The sequence below is a fragment of the Cetorhinus maximus genome, chromosome 17, assembly GCF_964194155.1.
Source record: "Cetorhinus maximus chromosome 17, sCetMax3.hap1.1, whole genome shotgun sequence".
NCBI lineage: Eukaryota > Metazoa > Chordata > Chondrichthyes > Lamniformes > Cetorhinidae > Cetorhinus > Cetorhinus maximus.
In genome coordinates this window covers 68,386,102-68,406,869 of record NC_135895.1, presented here as the reverse complement: position 1 = coordinate 68,406,869, position 20,768 = coordinate 68,386,102, and the positions used below count along the sequence as shown (strand labels likewise).

The 20,768-nt window shown below is 41.6% G+C and overlaps 1 protein-coding gene across 4 annotated transcripts in view; it reads left to right on the top strand.

Moving 5' to 3' along the window:
* dhx9 (DEAH (Asp-Glu-Ala-His) box helicase 9) overlaps positions 1-20,768 on the top strand; it is a 77,826-nt gene that overhangs the window by 51,617 nt on the left and 5,441 nt on the right. For all 4 annotated transcript variants that reach the window (XM_078561386.1, XM_078561388.1, XM_078561387.1 and 1 more), the window contains 8 exons: positions 323-417; positions 4,338-4,411; positions 10,213-10,365; positions 10,577-10,737; positions 11,337-11,448; positions 17,785-17,946; positions 18,070-18,197; positions 19,568-19,797. In XM_078561386.1, coding sequence (XP_078417512.1) covers positions 323-417; positions 4,338-4,411; positions 10,213-10,365; positions 10,577-10,737; positions 11,337-11,448; positions 17,785-17,946; positions 18,070-18,197; positions 19,568-19,797 — 1,115 coding nt within the window. The remainder of the gene's footprint in view (positions 1-322; positions 418-4,337; positions 4,412-10,212; positions 10,366-10,576; positions 10,738-11,336; positions 11,449-17,784; positions 17,947-18,069; positions 18,198-19,567; positions 19,798-20,768) is intronic.

Here is a 20,768-nt window from a genome sequence, read left to right as displayed (position 1 = left end):
TGATTTTCCTATGGAAGCCAAATGTGTATCCAGAAAACTTGGATATAAAATAACTTAAAAGAAATGACTGCTTAATACATTAAAACTGTAAACCAAGTAAGTTTCCAATGCTTGACTTTTGGCCTTTAAATATTGAGTGCACCTTTAAACTAATGTTGTTAACAGTGTTTTTAGGTCGACAAACCTTTAACATATTTTAAAAGACTTAAAATCGCTAGATTTGTTTTCAGTGTTATTGATGCAATTTATAAGTCAGTTTCTTTTATAATTACAATACAGCTTTATTGTACAATAAACGCTAAAACCTCCTTCTACTTAACAGGAAGCCATAGATACAGAATTCTGCCATTACATTCGCAGATTCCAAGGGAAGAACAGCGCAGAGTGTTTGATCCTGTGCCAGCAGGAGTCAGAAAGGTTAGATAGTAAATGATAATTTAGAACTAAATGTGCATTTAAAGTGCAAGGAATATGTTACTGAGCTCTTAATTAGTTGGCAGTATATGGTAATTTGAGTGCAGTGCTAAAGAGTGGAACCTTGATGCTGTAGTTTTTCAATGGTATGGGTGAGAAACATAAAGCCTCCTGCACCTGTCTTTTAACCTGGCAGCTTGATTGTGCTGGTCGTCTTCATAAATATTTGTTAAAATTGAGGTAGTGGTATTTCATTGGTGCAATGATATGTGATGTACAAATGTCTTTTTTTAAATTACTGTTGGCAGAGAACTATGTTTTAGCTTTTTTTTTATTCATTCATGGGACATGAGTGTCGCTGGCTCGACCAGCATTTATTGCCTATCCCTAATTGCCCTCGAGAATGTGGAGGTGAGCTGCCTTGAACCGCTGCAGCCCCTGTGGTGTAGGTACACCCACAGTGCTGTGGGGGAGGGAGTTCCAGGATTTTGATCCACTGACACTGAAGGAACTGATATATTTCCAAGTCAGGACGGTGTGTGGCTTGGAAGGGAACTTCTAGGTCGCGGTGTTCCCATGTGTCTGCTGTCCTTGTCCTTCCAGATGGTAGCGGTTGTGGGTTTGAAAGGTGTTGTCTAAGGAGGCTTGGTGAGTTTCTGCAGTGTATCTTATAGATGGTACACACTGCTGCCACTGTGTGTTGGTGGAGGGAGTGAATGTTTGTGGAAGGGATGCCAATCAAGCAGGCTGCATTGTCCTGGATGATGTCAAGCTTTTTGAGTGTTGTTGGAGCTGCATTTGTCCGGGCAAGTGGGGAGTATTCCATCACACTCCTGACTTGTGCTTTGTAGATGGTGGGCAGACTTTGGGGAGTCAGGAGCTGAGTTACTTGCCACAGGATTTCTAGACTCTGACCTGCTCTTGTAGCCACAGTATTTATATGGCTAAAATAAAAGCAAAATATTGCAGATGCTGGAAATATGAAACAAAAACAAAATTAGCTGGAAAAACTCAGCAGGTCTGACAGCACCTGTGGAGAGGAAGACAGAGTTAACGTTTCGAGTCCATATGACTCTTCATCAGAACTAAAGAAAAATAGAAATGAGGTGAAATATAAGCTGTTGGGGGGTGTGCGACAGGATGGATAGAGGGCCAGTGATAGGTAGAGGCAGAGAAGAGATTGCCAAAGATGTCATAGACAAAAGGGCAAATAGATGTTGACGGTGGTGATGTTAGCTAAAGGATGTGCTAATGGTGACATTAAGGGTAGAAAGCAGGACGAGCAAGTGACAGATGGCCCTAGTGGGGGTGGGGTGGGGAGAAGGGATCGAAATAAGCTAAAAGGTGGAGATAAAACAATGGATGGAAATAAATTTTAAAATAATGATAGAAATAGGTGGGAAAAGAAAAATATATTAAAAATATATAAATTATTAGAAAAATGGGGGATCGGAAAGGGGGTGGGGATGGAGGAGAGAGTTCATGATTTGAAGTTGTTGAACTCAATGATAAGTCCAGAAGGCTGTAAAGTGCCTAATCGGAAGATGAGGTGCTGTTCCTCCAGTTTGCATTGAGCCTCACTGGAACATTGAAGCAGGCCAAGGACGGACACGTGGGCATGAGAGCAGGGTGGTATGTTGAAATTGCAAGCGACAGGGAGGTCTGGGTCATACTTGTGGACAGACCGAAGGTGTTCTGCAAAGCGGTCACCCAGTCTGTGTTTGGTCTCTCCAATGTAGAGGAGACCGCATTGGGAGCAACGAATGCAGTAGACTAAATTGAGGGAAATGCAAATGAAGTGCTGCTTCATTTGAAAGGAGTGTTTGGGCCCTTGGATGGTGAGGAGGGGGGAAGTAAAGGGGCAGGTGTTGCACCTTCTGCGGTTGCATGAGAATGTTCCGTGGGAGGGGGTTGAGGTGTAGGGAGTTATGGAGGAGTGGACCACGGTGTCCCGGAGGGAACGGAATGGCGCCGGGGGTTGAAGGGAAGATGTGTTTGGTGGTGGCATCATGTTGGAGTAGGCGGAAATGGCGGAGGATGATCCTTTGAATGCGGAGGCTGGTGGGGTGATAAATGAGGACAAGGGGGACCCTATCATGGTTCTAGGAGGGAGAGGAAGGTGTGAGGGCGGATGCGCGGAAGATGAGCTGGACACGGTTGAGCGCCACGTCAACCACTGTGGGTGGAAAACCTTGGTTAAGGAAGAAGGAAAACATGTCAGAAGAACTGTTTTGGAAAATGGCATCATCAGAACAGATGCAACGGAGGTGAAGGCACTGAGAGAATGGGATGGAGTCTTTACAGGAAGCAGGCTGTGAGGAGCTGTAGTCGAGGTAGCCGTGGGAGTCGGTAGGCTTGTAATGAATATTGGTGGACAGTCTATCACCAGAAATTGAGACAGAGAGGTCAAGGAAAGGAAGGGAAGTGTCATTGATGGACCATGTGAAAATGATGGAGGGGTGGAAATTGGAAGCAAAATTAATAAATTTTTCCAGGTCCTGACAAGAGCATGAAGCGGCACCGAAGCAGTCATCGATGTACCGGAGAAAGAGTTGTGGGAGGGGGCCTGAGTAGGACTGGAACAAGGAATGTTCCACATACCCCATAAAGGGACAGGCAAAACTGGGACCCATAGCCACACCTTTTTATTTGGAGGAAGTGAGATGAATTTAAGAAGAAATTGTTCAGTGAGAGAACAAGTTCAGCCAGACGGAGGAGTGGTGGTGTTTGGGGATTGTTTGTGCCTCTGTTCGATGAAGAAGTGGAGAGCCCGCAGACCATCCCGGTGGGGGATGGAGGTGTAGAGGGATTGGACGTCCATGGTGAAGAGGAAGCGGTTGGGGCCAGGGAACTGGAAATTGTTGATATGATGTTGGGCGTGAGAGGAATCGCGGATGTGGGTGGGAAGAGACTGGACAAGGGGAGAGAGAATGGAGTCAAGATCGCAAGAAATAAGTTCCGTGGGGCAGGAACAGGCTGACACGATCGGCCTGCCGGGACAGTCCTGTTTGTGGAATTTGGGTAGGAGGTGGAAGCGGGCAGTCCGAGGTTGGGAGGCTGAGGTTGGAAGCTGTGGAGGGAAGATCTCCAGAGGAGATGAGGTCAATGACATCCTTGGAAGCAATGGCTTGATGTTCAGTGGTGGGGTCGTGGTCCAGGGGGAGGTAGGAGGAAGTTTATATGGCTAGTCCAGTTCAGATCCTGGTCAATGGTAACCCGCATGATGTTGATAGTGGGGGATTCAGTGATTGTAATGCAATTGAATGTCAAGGTGCGATGGTTAGACTCTCACTTGTTGAAGATGGTTATTGCCTGGCATATGTATGGTGCGAATGTTACTTGCCGCTTGTCAGCCCAAGTCTGGATATTGTCCAGGTCTTGCTGCATTTGGACATGGACTGCTTCAGTATCTGAGGAGCCGCAAATGGCGTTTAGCATTATGCAATTATCAGCGAACATCCCCACTTCTGACTTTATGATGGAAGGGAAGGTCATTGATTAAGTGTCTGAAGATGGTTGGGCTTAGGACACTAGCTAATGAAGCTGCTTTTGAAATTTGAAAAAGGATGGTATGCATTCTGGATGTTGATCTTAGACACTTAAAATTCAGAAAAAGTCTAATGTTTGAGACATGGAGAATACTTATACACCCGTGCCTGCTACCACCCCAACACAACCCATGATTAAGCTACTTTTGGGAGCTAAGGGAGAGATGGTTGAAAGGCTTGTCTTCTCGATAAGATAATGAATGGTATTTTAAGTTCAGCCTATACAGAGTGATCAGCCTATGAGATCTACAAAATAGATGAAACTTTTGACATTATCCTTGAGTGTTGAACTGTTCTGATCAGGACAATCCAATGAGTTTTATTAAGTTGTGAGCAGTGTACTTGTTTTACTTATATATGCTTTACTACCTCCAGGTTATTTTGGCCACAAACATTGCAGAAACGAGTATTACCATTAATGATGTGGTTTACGTTATTGATTCGTGCAAGTAAGTGATCATCTTTGTATTTTGATTTTTCAGGAAATTATAGTTTATCCATGTTTTTGTATAAATATGTTTTGTAAAAATTTTTGTTTTAAAAAAAAAGCTTGCATTAGTGTTGTGTATATTATATTCTGGATGATCCAAAGTGCTTCACAGCCAATGGATTATCTTCGAAGTGTAATAACTGTTAATTAAGAGGTAAATACAGCACCCAATTTATATACTGCCACGCCCCACAATGAACAGTGAGATAATCAGTTAATCTGTTTTGGTGGTATTGATTGACAGTGTGTTCAACAGGGTAATGTGATGTGTCCAGTGTGTGGATGAAGAGAGCATGTTTTCTGCTTTTGTATGCTAGCAATATACCCAACTGGATGAGCATGGAGAATGGGGAACAGGTGCTATGGGCAGTCTCCGGTGGGAGGGACTTTGTATCCACTGGCCAGCCACCGTCCACCTGAAGTTGGGCAGCCTCTGACTAGTAAGTTGTTGACCCACCACAGACCATCTGCTGCAATGGGTGTTTGGAGCTTGAAGCCTCTGCTCAACTTTAGCAGCAAACACAGGAGAGAAACAGCCTGCGATTGAACTTCAACTTCGGTGTATTTTGAACTTTGGTTGGCAGGCCAGTTGGAAACCCTTGGCTGGACTCTGGCCCATGGCGGGGGATATGTAGGATAAGTTGCTGTACAAGAACAAGGCTGACCGCATTAGCTGCAACAACTTTTGAGGCATCTGCCTGCTGAGCATCATGGGAAAAATATTTGGCAGTGTTGATCTGGTCAGACTGCAGATCCTGTCTGAATGCATCTACCCGAATCCCAGTTTGGTTTCAAAACTGGAAGATCTACAATTGACATGATCTTTTCAGTCTGGCAGCTGCAAGAGAAATGATGTGAACAAAGGAGACCGCTATATATATATTGCCTTCATTGATCGATCTCTCTAAGGGCATTTGACCATATGGGCAGAGATGGTCCATTTAAGCTGCTGGAGAAAATTGGTTGCCACCGAAGTAGCTCAATGTGATCTCTTCTTTCCATGACAACTTGATGGGTAAGGTCGGCTATGACAGGGCAGCATCGGAACCCTTTGAGATCTACAGTGGGGTCGAGCACGGTTGTGTTCTGACACTGACACATTTGGCGTTTTCTTCTCTTTGTTGCTGCCATATGCCTTTAGGTCATTTACAGAGTGTGTCTACATACATACCAGAACTGATGGAAAACAGCCTAAAATCTGAGACAAAGATGTGCCTAAGTCCTCATAGAGAGCTGCTCAATGCTGACAATGCTACATTAACATATCATCGAGGAATCCTTCAGCAGCAAATAGACTGACTCTGTCATGCTTGTAAAGTGTTTGGTTTGACCATCGGCATCAGGAAGACAAATGTCATGTCCAGGATGTTGCCATACTACCAGCATTAACAATGTGATGCTGGAGGTTTCTGATCGCTTCACATATTCAGGCTTCACAATCACCAACAATCTGTGACTTGATGCTGCAATCAACAATAAGAGCTGCAGTTGTTTTGTCCAAGCTGCGCAAGAGAGCATGAAACAACAGCTGCACATTTCTACTATGTAGTGGGGCCGCAAGTAGCATTTTCCATTAATAGGATGCTCCAGTCAGTCCAAAAAGACGTTCTACCTACCACACAAGCAATGCCATGTATGAGTTTCAACGCTGGTGTGATGCCCAATATACATGTTCCTTCAGTTGTTCATAATAGGCAGTGTGCAGACTGTACTATTCAGTCTGTACTTGCAAAACCCAAAGCAAAGTGTCTACTGCCAGATATGATTCTGCGATTGGGCAGCACTTGCTGAATAATCCTGAGTGTGTTAATAGCTGCATGAACAACCAATTTAAGATAATCGGTCGAGCTCGTAACATGGCTCATTTACTTTTGCTAGAAGCAACATCCATGAATACGCAGGGACCCGTTCTCTGAACATGCAAGGAATTTGTTCAAGCCTTGTGCTGTTTTCTGAATTACCTAGACTCATAGGGTGCCTATAGTTTTCCCCATTGACCGAAGCATTGTTATGGAGAAAGCAATCAGAGTTGATTTGCTAACCAATTGGCACCCCTTTTCTCCTACAACATAAATTGCTGTTGTTTGAAATTTGGCATTCTTGTATTTGTCCTGATAAGTGCATGGTGGAAAACTTCAGTAACTTGTCTCTCTCTTCAGCAAAATGCAAGTTCTGTACTACCAAATTACTGTTTAGATAAGGCTTGTTTTGCCTGTCTGGTGCAGTATTTAGCATGTAGCAGGCTAGACTGACGAGTTATCAGGGACATTGCTCTTTGTGGGACCATGTTGTGCTCAATTTGGCTGCCACATTTGCATACAAAACAATGAGCACACTTCAGAAGTCAGGTATTGGCTGTGAAACGCTTTGGGTGTCCCGAGGACGTGAAAAGTGCTATATAAATGCAAATTCTTTAATCCCTCTACTTTTCAGTTTATTTAATGTAGAACATTAACATAATTAAACAGTTACATCGGCCTAGGATATCTTCAATAATTAAAATATGAAGGAATGAGACTGCACAAATTTCAGCGCCAGAGATAGTTTAACTGTAATTAAGACTTACACAGCCGTTTTAAAAATTCATTTACACTGGAATGGACAAACCCTACCTTTTCTGGAGTGTTTATCATTTTATCTGGGTAAGTACTGGGTAAGTACTGCAACTTCACACCTTTTGTGTGTTTCAATGCCAAGTCTCTCATTGAGGTGCCAATTTAGCCAGGTTTGTGAAACAGTTTGTAAATAGTTTTGTAGATCGTATTGCATCTTCCTGATTTCCATACTTAACTGTGCATTTGCAGACACTACAAGTTGCTATCTGATGTATTCCTTAAGAATGATGAGTACCGACCTCACCATTGTTCTTACTGCAAATTCTGAGCTGTTGTGTTGAGGAAATGAAAATGAAAACCTTGCTGCACTGCCACCCAGTGGATTTGTGCTGAAAATGCATACTAATTCATGACCAAAATATATTACAAGTGATTTAATATTACATGATAATTCTGCACTGATAACCATGATCACCTATTGTTTTTAAGATATATTGTTACTTAAAAGGATTGTACGTAGGATATACACACAAGATAAGGTAATTTGCTTGCAGTATGTGAATAATGTATAAGCAGATGGTCAGTATCTCTCAATCTGTTAGTTTGGCCCAGTTGATACCACACCATTTCTGTAATTGATATGTGTTATGATCCCAATTGATGTTACTACTGGACAAGGCAGATCCCGGGGTGGAACCCGGCTTGATAGATCCTAACTTTTATTTTTTGTTTAGAAATGTGGAGAGTGGCAACTGAACAGTCACAGGAGTCAGCTGATGAACTTGTAACAAAAACAAATTATTAAACAGGGAAAGGTCAACCATATTACAATACTCTTTCACCCACAACTATACCTTTACAGATATATACAGATTTGTAAGGATAACACAAGTTACAAAAGCTATCTTATACTCTAATGTTCACAGTAAGTACGCAGTCCATGTAAACCAATAAGCGACCTGTGGTCAGGCACACCGCACCATGATATAAAAGCAAAAAACTGCGGATGCTGGAAATCCAAAACAAAAACAAAAATAACTGGAAAGACTCAGCAGGTCTGGCAGCATCTGCGGAGAGGAGCACAGTTAACGTTTCAAGTCCGAATGACCCTTCAACAGAACTAAGTAAAAATAGAAGAGAGGTGAAATATAAGCTGGTTTAAGGGGGGTGGGACAAGTAGAGCTGGATAGACGGCCAATGATAGGTGGAGATAACCAAAAGATGTCACAGATAAAAGGACAAAGAGGTGTTGAAGGTGGTGATATTATCTAAGGAATGTGCTAATTAAGGGTAGAAGGCAGGACAAGCAAGGTACAGATAGCCCTAGTGGGGGTGGGGTGGGGTGAAGGAATCAAAAAAGGCTAAAAGGTAGAGATAAAACAATGGATGGAAATACATCTAAAAATAATGGAAGTAGGTGGGAAAAGAAAAATCTATATAAATTATTGGAAAAAAAGGGGGAGATCGGAAAGGGGGTGGGGATGGAGGAGAAAGTTCATGATCTAAAATTGTTGAACTCAATATTCAGTCCGGAAGATGAGGTGCTGTTCCTCCAGTTTGTGTTGAGCTTCACTGGAACAATGCAGCAAACCAAGGACGGACATGTGGGCATTAGAGCAGGTTGGAGTGTTGAAATGGCAAGCAACAGGAAGGTCTGGGTAATGCTTGTGGACAGACCGAAGGTGTTCTGCAAAGCGGTCACCCAGTCTGCATTTGGCCTCTCCAATGTAGAGGAAACCGCATTGGGAGCAACGAATGCAGTAGACTAAATTGAGGGAAGTGGAAGTGAAATGCTGCTTCACTTGAAAGGTTTGGGCCCTTGGACGGTGAGGAGAGGGGAAGTAAAGGGGCAGGTGTTGCACCTTCTGCGGTTGCATGGGAAGGTGCCATGGGGGAGGGGGTTAAGGTGTAGGGGGTGATGGAGGAGTGGACCAGGGTGTCCCGGAGGGAACGATCCCTGTGGAATGCCGCCGGAGGGGTGAAGGGAAGATGTGTTTAGTGGTGGCATCATGCTGGAGTAGGTGGAAATGGCGGAGGATGATCCTTTGAATGCGGAGGCTGGTGGGGTGATAAGTGAGGACAAGGGGGACCCTATCATGTTTCTGGGAGGGAGAAGAAGGTGTGAGGGCGGATGCGCGGGAGATGGGCCGGACACGGTTGAGGGCCCTGAAACCAAGTGACAGATGCCACCACAGACACATGCTATGGATCTCTTATCAACTTCACCCCCCAACCCCAAATACTTGTCACATTGTGAGCCAACTGGTCTCACTGAATTCTGTCTTTCACGAGAGTTTCCAATCTCCACGCGACAAACCTGCTTCGGAATCTTGTCCCAGGCGACACTTTCTCTCTGACACCTTCCACAAGGGTGCACCTCCAGGGTTTTGAACTCTCCTTCCAATGTTCCTCTCCCCTGGATTGTCTCGTGCATTCAAGCTTTGCCTTCCACTCACATTCTCTCAGACTTAATCGTACCAACAGAACGCCACTGCTTCACTGCCCATAGTAAGGAGGCACCAACATTTGGCCGTCTCTTTGGATCGTCTGTCTTCTCGCAAGCCTATTTTGTTTTAAATTTGCATCCTGCAGCTTTCTCCCTTTTAAGCTTGGAGCCTTCCTCTACTCCTCATTCTTAACTTCACTTAATAGAACCTTTTTCCAGATTCCTGTTCTTTTCCTTTAGCTAGCAGGTCTTCTTGGGACTCTTCCTTTCTGTCTCACTTCTTTTGGGATCATCCTTTTGGGAAATCTGAACTTTTTGCAGTTCCCTCTGCTGTGTCCAGCTTTTCCTGGCTTCAAGTGAACTAAAAACTGCTTTTCTGTTTTCCTGTCTGAGAGTCCCTCTCTCTGGAGCCCTGTTGCTAGGCAACAGCACAGCTTTTCTACCTTGTGTTTTAACTTCCGTTCAAGAGTCATAAAACCTCATTAGAATGCAGGCATCGTTTAAATGAAACCAAAACTCAAGACCTTCCCCTGAACTCTCACACACACACCCAGAAATACAAATTAGACTTACGTTTAAAGTTCAAACTCATTCCTAACACCCACAAATACAACTATAACTTAATTAAACTATCTCTAGTTCCTAACATATGTATCCCTCAAGCTGTAGAGCTTGTATCATGCCTTTACTGCACTTCTAAATGTTGCTTGATAACTATTCAACTCTGTTGACAGTGTTTTATTTGAACTTATTTTTCAGACAAAAAATGAAACTGTTTACATCTCACAACAACATGACCAACTATGCCACAGTGTGGGCTTCAAAGACCAATTTGGAACAACGACGGGGTAGAGCAGGACGTGTCCGTCCTGGCTTCTGCTTCCATCTCTGTAGCAGGGCACGATTTGAGAGGTATGGATTAAATTTCAAGTTCAATGTGAGCAGGCATGTGTTTGAGTAGTTTGCCTTGCAATGCACGTCACTGAACTCCCATCTTTGGTAGCTTTGTAATCAAGTTAAAGTTTATTGAAATAGGTTTCAAATTTGCAGAGTTAATTTTAAAACTGTTACAGGAAACAAGAAATTCTTGTATCATCACCAACCAATCTTTGCCCACTCTCAGACTTGAAACGCACATGACTCCGGAAATATTCCGCACACCTCTTCATGAAGTTGCTCTGAGCATCAAACTTCTTCGTCTGGGAGGAATTGGACCATTTTTGGCCAAAGCAATTGAACCCCCACCACTGGATGCAGTAATTGAGGCAGAACACACTTTGAGAGGTGATTCCTAGTTACATGATTATAAAGCTGCTTTTTAACAAAAAAATTGTTAAAACTGTAATGATCCTAAGAGACTAAGGTACCTTACAGTAAATTAATGTTAATTTTATATAAAAAGATTGTGCCACTTTTTAACCTCACCATAATGTATGAAAAATGACAAAACAGTGAAAACTTATTTCACAGCGTGTTCTCATAACAGTTTAAATTGAAATTCCTTGAGAGTTTTTTCAATGTAGTCCAGCAGCCCTCACTTTGATATTGCAGTATTGAGTTCCTAAATTGAATGGTGCAATTTAATTGATTACAGCATCATCCTAACTTTCAAAAACAGTGACAAATACCTGCATTCAGCTGAAGCTATCATTTTATAGCTGTGCAAGTGATGCTACATTAAATTGCTGATTCATGGTCCTAAAATCTGTTCAGCACATAGCTGCAATCATAAATTGTTGATCTGAATATATTATCAGAGAAGACTCTTCAAAGAGTAGCATCTACGATGTGTGCAAAACAAAGCAGTTTATTTTGTATAACATAATGTAGATAATCTGGTTAAATAAACCATGGCTGTTTAAACTTGTTCTCTTCTTTCTCAGAACTTGATGCTTTGGATGCTAATGATGAGCTGACTCCACTGGGCCGTATCTTGGCCAGACTTCCGATTGAACCACGCCTTGGCAAGATGATGATTATGGGCTGTATATTCCAGTGAGTCAAAGCATAGAGAATGATGTGAATTACTGGGAAAGGATCATATTCAATAGAACATTGTATTGTCGTACTTCACTGGCCTCAGGATGTAAATTTCGAACAGAATATGTATATTCCTGATGTAGGCTTTATTCAATCCTCTCGACCTGTTACATAGATCATCTAAGATACATGGAGGAAATGTGAAATTAGTGACCTGTTGGATGAACCGATAGTATGTGGTATATTAATAATTGACATTTTCTGTTGATTTTGTATTAATGGTCTTGCATTGTACTTCACATTAATTAGTATGTATAAGAATGATCAGAGACAGTAAAGCCCTGTTCCTGATCTAAAGTTTTCCAGCATCCATATTTATTAGCATAATGAATGAATTATTTCTGAAAGTTAAACTTAATTCAAGAGCCTGGAGATCTGCAACCCCTTGCTAAACTTCCTGATATATTTCTGACAGATGTCTCCTTTCCTTGCATATTCTTCCTGTTGTTGCAAAGTAAAAACAATTAGAGTTGCACCTTGGGGTGATTTGGATTTCATTGTTATATTAACCTAAGGCTCATACATTTCAACTCTGAAGTGTACCTGTGTCTGTATGTTGTTATGATCACCAGCTAAGATTACCACTAGACATGCCTGATCCCAGGGTGGAACCCAAATTGATAGATCCTAACTTTTATTTGTTTGCTTAGATACGTTGGGGGGGGGGCGGCTACTTAACAGAGTCACCGGAGTCAGCTAATGAACTTTTTAACAAAAGCATAAAACATTTATTAAATAAGAAAAGATGAACTATATTACAATACTCCTGCGTTCACAACTATGCCTTTACAGATTTGTACGGGTAACACAAGTTACAAAAGCTATTTTATACTCCAATGTTCACTCTAAGTACTCAGTCCATGTAACACAGTTGGCAACTTGTGGTCAGACACTCCACACTCTGAAACCAAATGTCAGGGGCCACCTCAGCCCGATGCTATGGATCTCTCCTCGACTCCCCCCAGATGCTGCTTACACCGTAAGCCAACTGATCTCATTGCACTGTCTTTCACACGAGGGTTTCCAATCTCCACTCTCCACGAACTCTCTTATCACTGACTCGAGTATTAGGGGAGGCAATGGCATAGTGGTATTGTTGCTAGACTAGTAATCCAGAGACCCAGGGTAATGCTCTGGGAACCTGGGTTCGAATCCTGCCATGGCAGATGGTGGAATTTGAACTCAATAAAAAAAAATCTGGAATTAAAAGTCTAATGATGACCATGAAGCCATTGTCGATTGTTGTAAAAACCCTTCTGTCCTTGGACATTAATGCTCTTTAGGGAAGGAAATCTGCTGACCTTACCTGGTCTGGCCTACATGTGACTCCAGACCCACAGCTGGTTGACTCTTAAAATGCCCTCTGAACAAGGGCAATTAGGGATGGGCAATAAATGCTGGCCTAGCCAGTGATGCCCACATCCCATGAATGAATAAAAAAAAAAGTACAAACCTTCGGCTGTCTCTTTGGACCTTCTTACCTCCAGCAAGCTGTTCTCGCTTTAAATCTGCTTTCTGCAGCTCTTGTCTCGTTAAATCTGAAGCTTGGAGCTTTTCTCTCTGCCCTTCACTCTTAACTTCATTAACAGGACCTTTTCCAGACTCCTAGCCTTCCTTTGACTAGAAAGTTTCATACAGGTACACATTTGAAATAAAGACATAGGGCAGAACTTTATGTCTTGCAGGCAGGCTCGTGCCTGACCCAATCAGGCGTAAAATCACGCGTGATGTGTGAGTGCCCCGGCATCATTGTGCACTCGTGCGATGTTTTGCTCGGTGGGTGTGTGCAAAAGTCAGAAGTGGCCTGCCAACAATCAAGAGGGCAATTAAGGCCATTAATGGCGCAATTGACTCCGAATTCTTTGTTGTCCATCCAGCCTTACGGTTGGCGGATAGGTGAATCGGTCAGGCAGCCTTTGCATTTTTCATGAAACTTCATCCCAGGGAGGGATGAAATTTCCATGATGAAATAAAATAAAAATAATTTTTTTTTAACAGCAGCTACATTTTTCAGATGATTGATTATGATGCATGGAATTTTTTTTCAGCTTTTAAAAGCTTTATTGTAGCATTTTCAGGTCTCCAGCTCGCAGAGCTTTCTCGCAGCACTTGCCCACGCCCGTGGAAACGTCATCGCCTGCCCTCTTCCTGCCCCCAGTCTAGCAGCACTGAGCATTTCACGCATTTGGCCAGCCAGTGTGAAATTGCAGTTGGGGGTCGATCACGGCCGGCCCGCCGATTGTGCACGCCCACCAAGGGTAATATTTCAAACCATAATGTCATGCAGTCTCTCTCTAGATGTTATAACCATTCTCTAATCTTGAATTAAATTGACTTCTAATTATTTATGTGTTGGCATTCTAAAATTCCAGTCATAATCATATGTAAATTCAAAAAAGACAATAAAATATCTTGAAATAGCAAAATATTAGTGTACAGCAAAGTAAAGGGAGAAGCTGTATGTTTAATTCCCTCTGTCTCACTCTACTTAATAGTCTAATAGAGAAAGATCACCATGGGAAAAACAGTCATACCAATTTACTACTATGTCTTCTGTCAGCTAGCTAGAGGAGAGTCTACAGCAGGACTTTGGGAGCAGGATTTGTTATGCAGGGTGGATCCAGAGTACAAAGCTGAGAATGTAAAATACCAACACAAAAAAATTATGATTTTTGGCCAGAGCCCGGGACTTGGAGGGAGATCTGGTTAGGGACCAGTAAAAGTTTTGTTGAAGTAGATAAAGTTTGAGATTCAACACGCTTAACTAAGTGAATAAAACCACAAGATTCCATTGGCTTTGAACAAACAAAAACAAACTTTACTATTCAACTTCAGAAAGATAAAATAATTTACAATATGTATCTTATACTCTAACACTCAGGGTAAGTATGAGGTACATGAATTAACAGATGAACTGTGGTTGGAAACACCACACTACACAATAGATGATAAATGTGACCAAAATAGATTCCATGGATTTCTCAATAACCCACCCAACCATTTGTCACATTGTGAGACAACCAATCACACTAAAACTTCATCTTTCTCACAAGGGTTTCCAATCTCCATTTTTGAAGATCTTGCCTTGGAATTCTCTCCAAAAGTCACTGCCACTTGGACAGCTCCAACGACGACCCACCTCGCAGGGATTCAGTCTCGCCTTCTGAGTTTATTTTCCCCTGGATCTCCGAGTACACTGAAGCTTTACCTTCCAAGCACAATTTCTGATCTTTGGCCATGCAGAGCAGAACACCACTGCTCCAAAGGAGTACCTTTGTTGGAATGGCCAGCAGCACAGAGTCACTAACCTTCGGCTGCCTTCTCGGATCTTCAGGGCTCCTCTTGTGCCCACTCACTTATAGTCTGCTCTCAGCAGTTCTTTCTTGAACTTGGAGCCTATTACCCTGTTCCTTTCTTATAACTACTTAATGGGATCTATTCCTGCCCCCTGTCTTCATCACTTACCTGACTACCTTTTGGGACCTCTGCCTGTTCCCTGGGAGACCTACTAGATACTGGCACTCTATCAGGTCATCTGACCTGCATCTTTGTACCATTTTCTCTTTTCCCTTCTGCTCAGGCATGCAGGGCCAGTCCCCAGCTTGAAGAACGCTTAAAAAAAAGAACTGTATATTTGTGGCCATTTCCCATCCAGCGTATGCACAAGAACCCCGAGGTTCATCGGGAACTAGAGTTTCTGATCTATGAAATAAAGGTCAGTTTGGGTTTCATCACATGGTGAGGAAACAAAATCTTTTGCTGAGAATTAGTTGATTGTTGAAACTTGAAGGGTTTACTAAAGACACATATTTTAGCCCTGATATCCAGTTGGTGAAGGGAAAAAAACAGAGCCTGTCTTTACTTGGAATAGATTTCTTCCCACTGTGAAACGTTACAAGTATATATCTCCCACACCGCGCCCCCTCATCGCCACATGGCCCACACGTCATGTCAGTATGTCTCTCTATATGTGCTGAAGTAACCATCCAATCATTTCCTTCATCTGTAAATACTTAACTTTAGTTGATGCAATTAACAATTAGTGCATTTTGTACAAAATCAAGAAAATTCAGGTACACATCTAAAGATTACACAAGCTTAGAGTTAAACTCAAGAGAATCTATTGCACGTGAGATTTAATTTATGAAGCAAATTCCCACCTAGAGTGGTAAATAGCTGTTTTCTTGGGGAGAAAAAGTGGGTAATTCAGCAAAATTAGTTGGATTTGCCATTGGAGAATATTTTTAATATCAGAATCTATAGCTAATGAATTGGCCTTGGTGCGATGTACTCTTTTTAAAAAAAAATTAAGTTGCTGATACAGAACAGTACATATTTTCAGGGATGAAAAATTTCCATCAAATGGAGGATTTCTGACATTGGGGTTTTGGAAATCTGACATTGGCATCTTTCTTTTTGATTTACATGCTCGAAAGACTAGTTTTTAAAAAAAAATTGAACTATCAGTCGTTAGTTGCTGCAACTGGGAACTGCTTTTTCCGACCTCTAGGCAGCTTTGTGGTTTTTTGTGTGGCCTTGTCAAAAAAAAAAACTGGAACTTTTCCAAATTTTGTTTTAAAGTGGCCAATGATGTAGCTGCCCGAAGGTCTTTCCTGATTTCAGCAATTCTCGTTTTTTTTAAAAACCATTAACTGTCAGTCAAATTGTCAATCATAGGTTCCCTCTCTTCTAATCTTGCTGCTCCTCCAGAGACAGAATCCATGATTGGACAGGCAGCAAGGGCAGAAGAGAGGGAACTTGTGATTGGAGAAGCTGGAACAGCTTTTCTGGCTGGCCCCATTGGCCACCATACTTTCAGCTGCACTGAATGATTGGGGACGATGTCTTCTGGGAGGCCGAGAAGAAGTAAGAGGGAGTCTCTGCCAGTAACGAGACTGGAGCAGGCCCAAGGGAACTGTTGCTCAGATTCATGCCAGGCCGGACCCGGTTGCCATCTATGTCCGCAGCACAAGGGCATTGCTGGCAGGAGTGTGGGAATTGGGTGTTTGACATCTGGGCTGAGTTGGACATCAGACATTAGGAAGTGGGGGGTGTAAAATTCTACCCCATGTTTATGATGTATTTTTTATAAGTTGATCAATAATACATGAAATTTAATTATATACTGATTGTCACTATGCTGCTTTATTACTGTTTTTTTCTGGGGTCACGTTAATTTTCAAGGGTTTTTTTTAATATTTAATATAATAATTTCATGGGATGTGAGCGTTGCTGGCAAGTCCAGCATTTGTTGCCCATCCTTAATTATCCTTGAAAAGCTGCTGGTGAGTTTACATGGGATCACATTGGAAAATAGCTTGCAAAGCATTGCCATAGCCCTTTGCTTCACTTCGCATGTACATAATCCAGCATGGCTGTGTTCTGTTGTTAGTATGGAATTCATCCTGTATTACATGCACAGACTGCATTGAATGCTGAAATGCTGAGGTCACTTTGGTGATCTTATAGGTCCATGGTCTTGATAGGAATAGAAGGTAAACTAAGGAAAAACAAATGTCATACCTGTCTAATAATTTCACCTGTTTGAAGTGGCCTAAAAACAATTTGCATTCACTATAGATCATAAAGTGCTACAATTACATGATTCCTTTTCGCAAAAATAATTCAGACCTTTTTGTTTTTGGTGACCAATTTTCAGACATTTTTTGTCTTCGGCCACTGTCATCCCTGTGTTATACTGTAGGGTTTCTGCTTGTGAAAACCCCATCTTCTACCTTCATCCAAAACTCTACTGTCCATTTCCTAACTCGCACCAATTCTCCTTCACTTATTGACCCTGTGTTCACTGTCCTACATTGGCTCCCTGTTGACCAATGTCTCGATTTTAAAGATTCTCATCTTTGATTTCAAATCCCTCCGTGACCTTATTCCTCCATATCTCTTTATTCTCCTCCTGGCCTACAACCATCCATGGTCCTCCAGTTCTAACCTCATGTGCATCCCTGATTTTAATTGCTCCACTGTGCCTACACCCTAGATTCTGGAAATCCCTCTCCATCTTTCCTCCTTTAAAACCTTTCTCTTCTACCTAATATCTCCTATGTGACTAGCTGTCAAACTTTGTTTGATACTCATGTGAAGCACTGGGGAATGTTTTACTCTGAAGGCACTATGTAAATCCAAATTGCTGATGCAGTGCTTATTTTGTTTGAATAGTTATGACTGTTCCTAGCTTGACAGTTGTATGATTATGTTTTTATAGATGTCTTAGTCATAAATGGGGTTAGAAAACTATTGATGGAGTTGTTATGGATTTCTTATCTGTTGCAGTGTTGGAGATGCCGTGTGCACCATATCTGCTGCTACCTGTTTTCCAGAGCCTTTTGTTAATGAAGGCAAGCGTCTTGGCTATATGCACAGGAACTTTTCAGGAACCAGATTTTCAGATCACGTGGCTCTGCTTTCTGTTTTCCAGGCCTGGGATGATGCAAGGTATTACTTTAGTGATGAGTAAGAACACAAATCCCTGCCAAATTGTGTTTATGTTGTTGTACAGTACTTCATGAATATCATCAACTTTATCATGTAGGCATTTGTATTTCCATTTTTTCCTAGAATGGGAGGAGAAGATGCAGAAATGCGGTTTTGTGACCATAAAAGGTTAAATATGGCAACTTTGCGGATGACATGGGAAGCTAAAGTTCAGCTGAAGGATATCCTTATCAATTCTGGCTTCCCTGAAGGTAATGCTACATGAATAAAATTGTACTTTTACTGCTCTTTTGATGTTGTGAAATCTAAAATGTATTGTATGTTTATGTTTAGGTTTTAGGAGTATTTTGTTAAAGTTATAAAACTGATTTAAAATGGAAAGATGCATTTCAAGTGATAGATTCTATTCCTGTGCTTTTTCATTCCAAGTAATGTGCACTATTGTTGTTTGTTCTTTGTTTTATGCAATACTCTTATTATTATAAAAGGCAAATCTTTTCACAACACTGAGTATCAACCTAGTGACATGATTTAATCATTCAGTGTCTGGAAAGAATCAATTTCTTGTTTTAGAGTTTGGTGATCTCAACAGTTACAGAGCACTATTGGCAACACCTACAGCTACAGCACTAGCATCTACCTGGCTATGTGGGAAATTGCCCAGGTATGTCCTGTGTACACAAAGCATGACAAATCCAACCAATTACAGTCCCACCTACTGGGCAATAAATGCTGGCCCAGCCAGCGAAGCCCGTATCCCGTGAATGAATAAAAAAAACCCTGGGTGAACAGTTTACTCACCCTCCTGTCAGTTAATGCTATTTGGTGTAGGAGTTCTCAAATCATACCGCACAGGAAGAGGTTGTTTGCCCCACCTGTGGCTGTGCCTGTTCTTTGAAAGAGCTGTCTCACACCCCTGCTGTTTTCCTATCAGTGCAATTTTTTCCCCTTCATGTATTTATCCAACTCCTTATTGAATATTACTATTGTATCTTCCATCACCTTTTACAGGCAGTGCATTTCAAGTCATCATACATAACTGCCTTAATAAAACACTCATTTCCCCTCTCTGATTCCTTTGCCAATTACCTTAAATCTGTGGCCTCTCATTATTGATGTTTCTGCCAGCAGAAACAGTTTATCCTTACTTACTACAAAACCTCATACCTTAGAACACCTCCCCTTAAACTGTTCTGCATTAAGGAGAACATTCAGCTTCTCCATTCTCTCTGCAAAGTGAACTCACTCAACCATGGTACCATCCTACTGAATCTCCTCTGTACCCTCTCCAAGGCCTTCGCATCCTTCCTAAGTGTGGTGCCCAGAATTGGACACTATTCTACAGCTGAAGCCTAACCAGTGCTTTAGGAAAGCTGCATAAGTTTATACAGGAGTCCACAGACGATATTAAGTTCAGTACATGACCCTACATTTCATTTATTGCATATCTGCAGAGTTGAGACTTGTACTCCATAATGACAGTTTACAGCTAGAATTTTTTTTCTTTTGCTTATCGAGAATGGTTGCCTTAAGCAGACTTCTGAAGCTGATGTTAATTGAGACATATACTGCTATCTATTTTGTGTATTGAGCAGTGTTTCTTCCTTTTCCTTCTAAACAGAGTGCTTGATAACACAAGTATTTAACAATACTGGACCAGATAATAACCTTGATGTGGTTGTCTCACTTCTTTGCTTTGGACTTTATCCCAATGTCTGCTACCACAAGGAAAAAAGAAAGATCTTAACTACAGAGGGGCGCAATGCACTTATCCATAAGTCTTCTGTTAATTGTCCCTTCAGCAACCAAGATACAAAGTATCCTTCCCCATTCTTCGTGTTTGGGGAAAAGGTGAGTAATGTACAGGTGCACACTACTCAATGTTCAGAACCGCCTGAAAACCTATTGCATTTCAGACATTCTGACTCTCAGATTTCCATTTAATTTGTTTTCCCATTGTTCCTTCTGCTAAACCTTTGAGACCACTCAAAAACATAATGGAATTTGTAAACTATTTTCACTATTACTCTTACCTCCCACTCCACCCTGTGCTTTTATGCTTTAAAATGTGGTAGGACATAATTCGGCAAAAAACTAATATCCATAAGTGTACAATGGTGAATCTAACCTGAGTTTGATCATGGTTATGTATTTCTGCAACCTCTTGAGTAATTTAGTACCTCAGGAAAACCAGGACATTTGTATGGCTGACTTTAGTTACACGTGTTATTCAAAGGACAAGCCAACTGACTAAAGTACAAAAGATTGCGTAGTGTGCAGTGACTGTTAAACTGTTGGACTTTGAGGGTTTTCAGATTGAGTAAAATCTTGTGGCTATTGAAAGAACATGGGGTTAAGATGTTCAAAGCTGAGCCATACAGAAGAGATTGTCCTAGTCTGGAGCACTAAGTCAATTGTAGAGTCCTAACTCCTAACCAAGCTGAGATCGTAGCATTGAATAGAGAAAATTTCAGCTCTCTTTTGTATTAAACAGCCTCATGGAAAATGTTTCTTGTATGGTCTTTCCTTCTTGAACCACTCCCCAAAGCAAGTCACAATTAGAACATGTTTTATGAGTGTTAAGTGCAAAATACATGCAAATGAAGGTTTGCAGAATATGAATAAAGTTGAATTTTTACAGAATATTTATTCTAATCTTTGTTGTTTCAAATCTCAAGCAAATCTTTCAAACTGGGTGCCTGGAGAGATTTGCTTTGTATGCCAGTGGTTAATTTGTTGTTCCATCAGATACTTAGGCATGGCTGGGAAACATTGTATCCTAATTTTTTTCCTGAAATTTAACAAATTACTGTGATATTGAT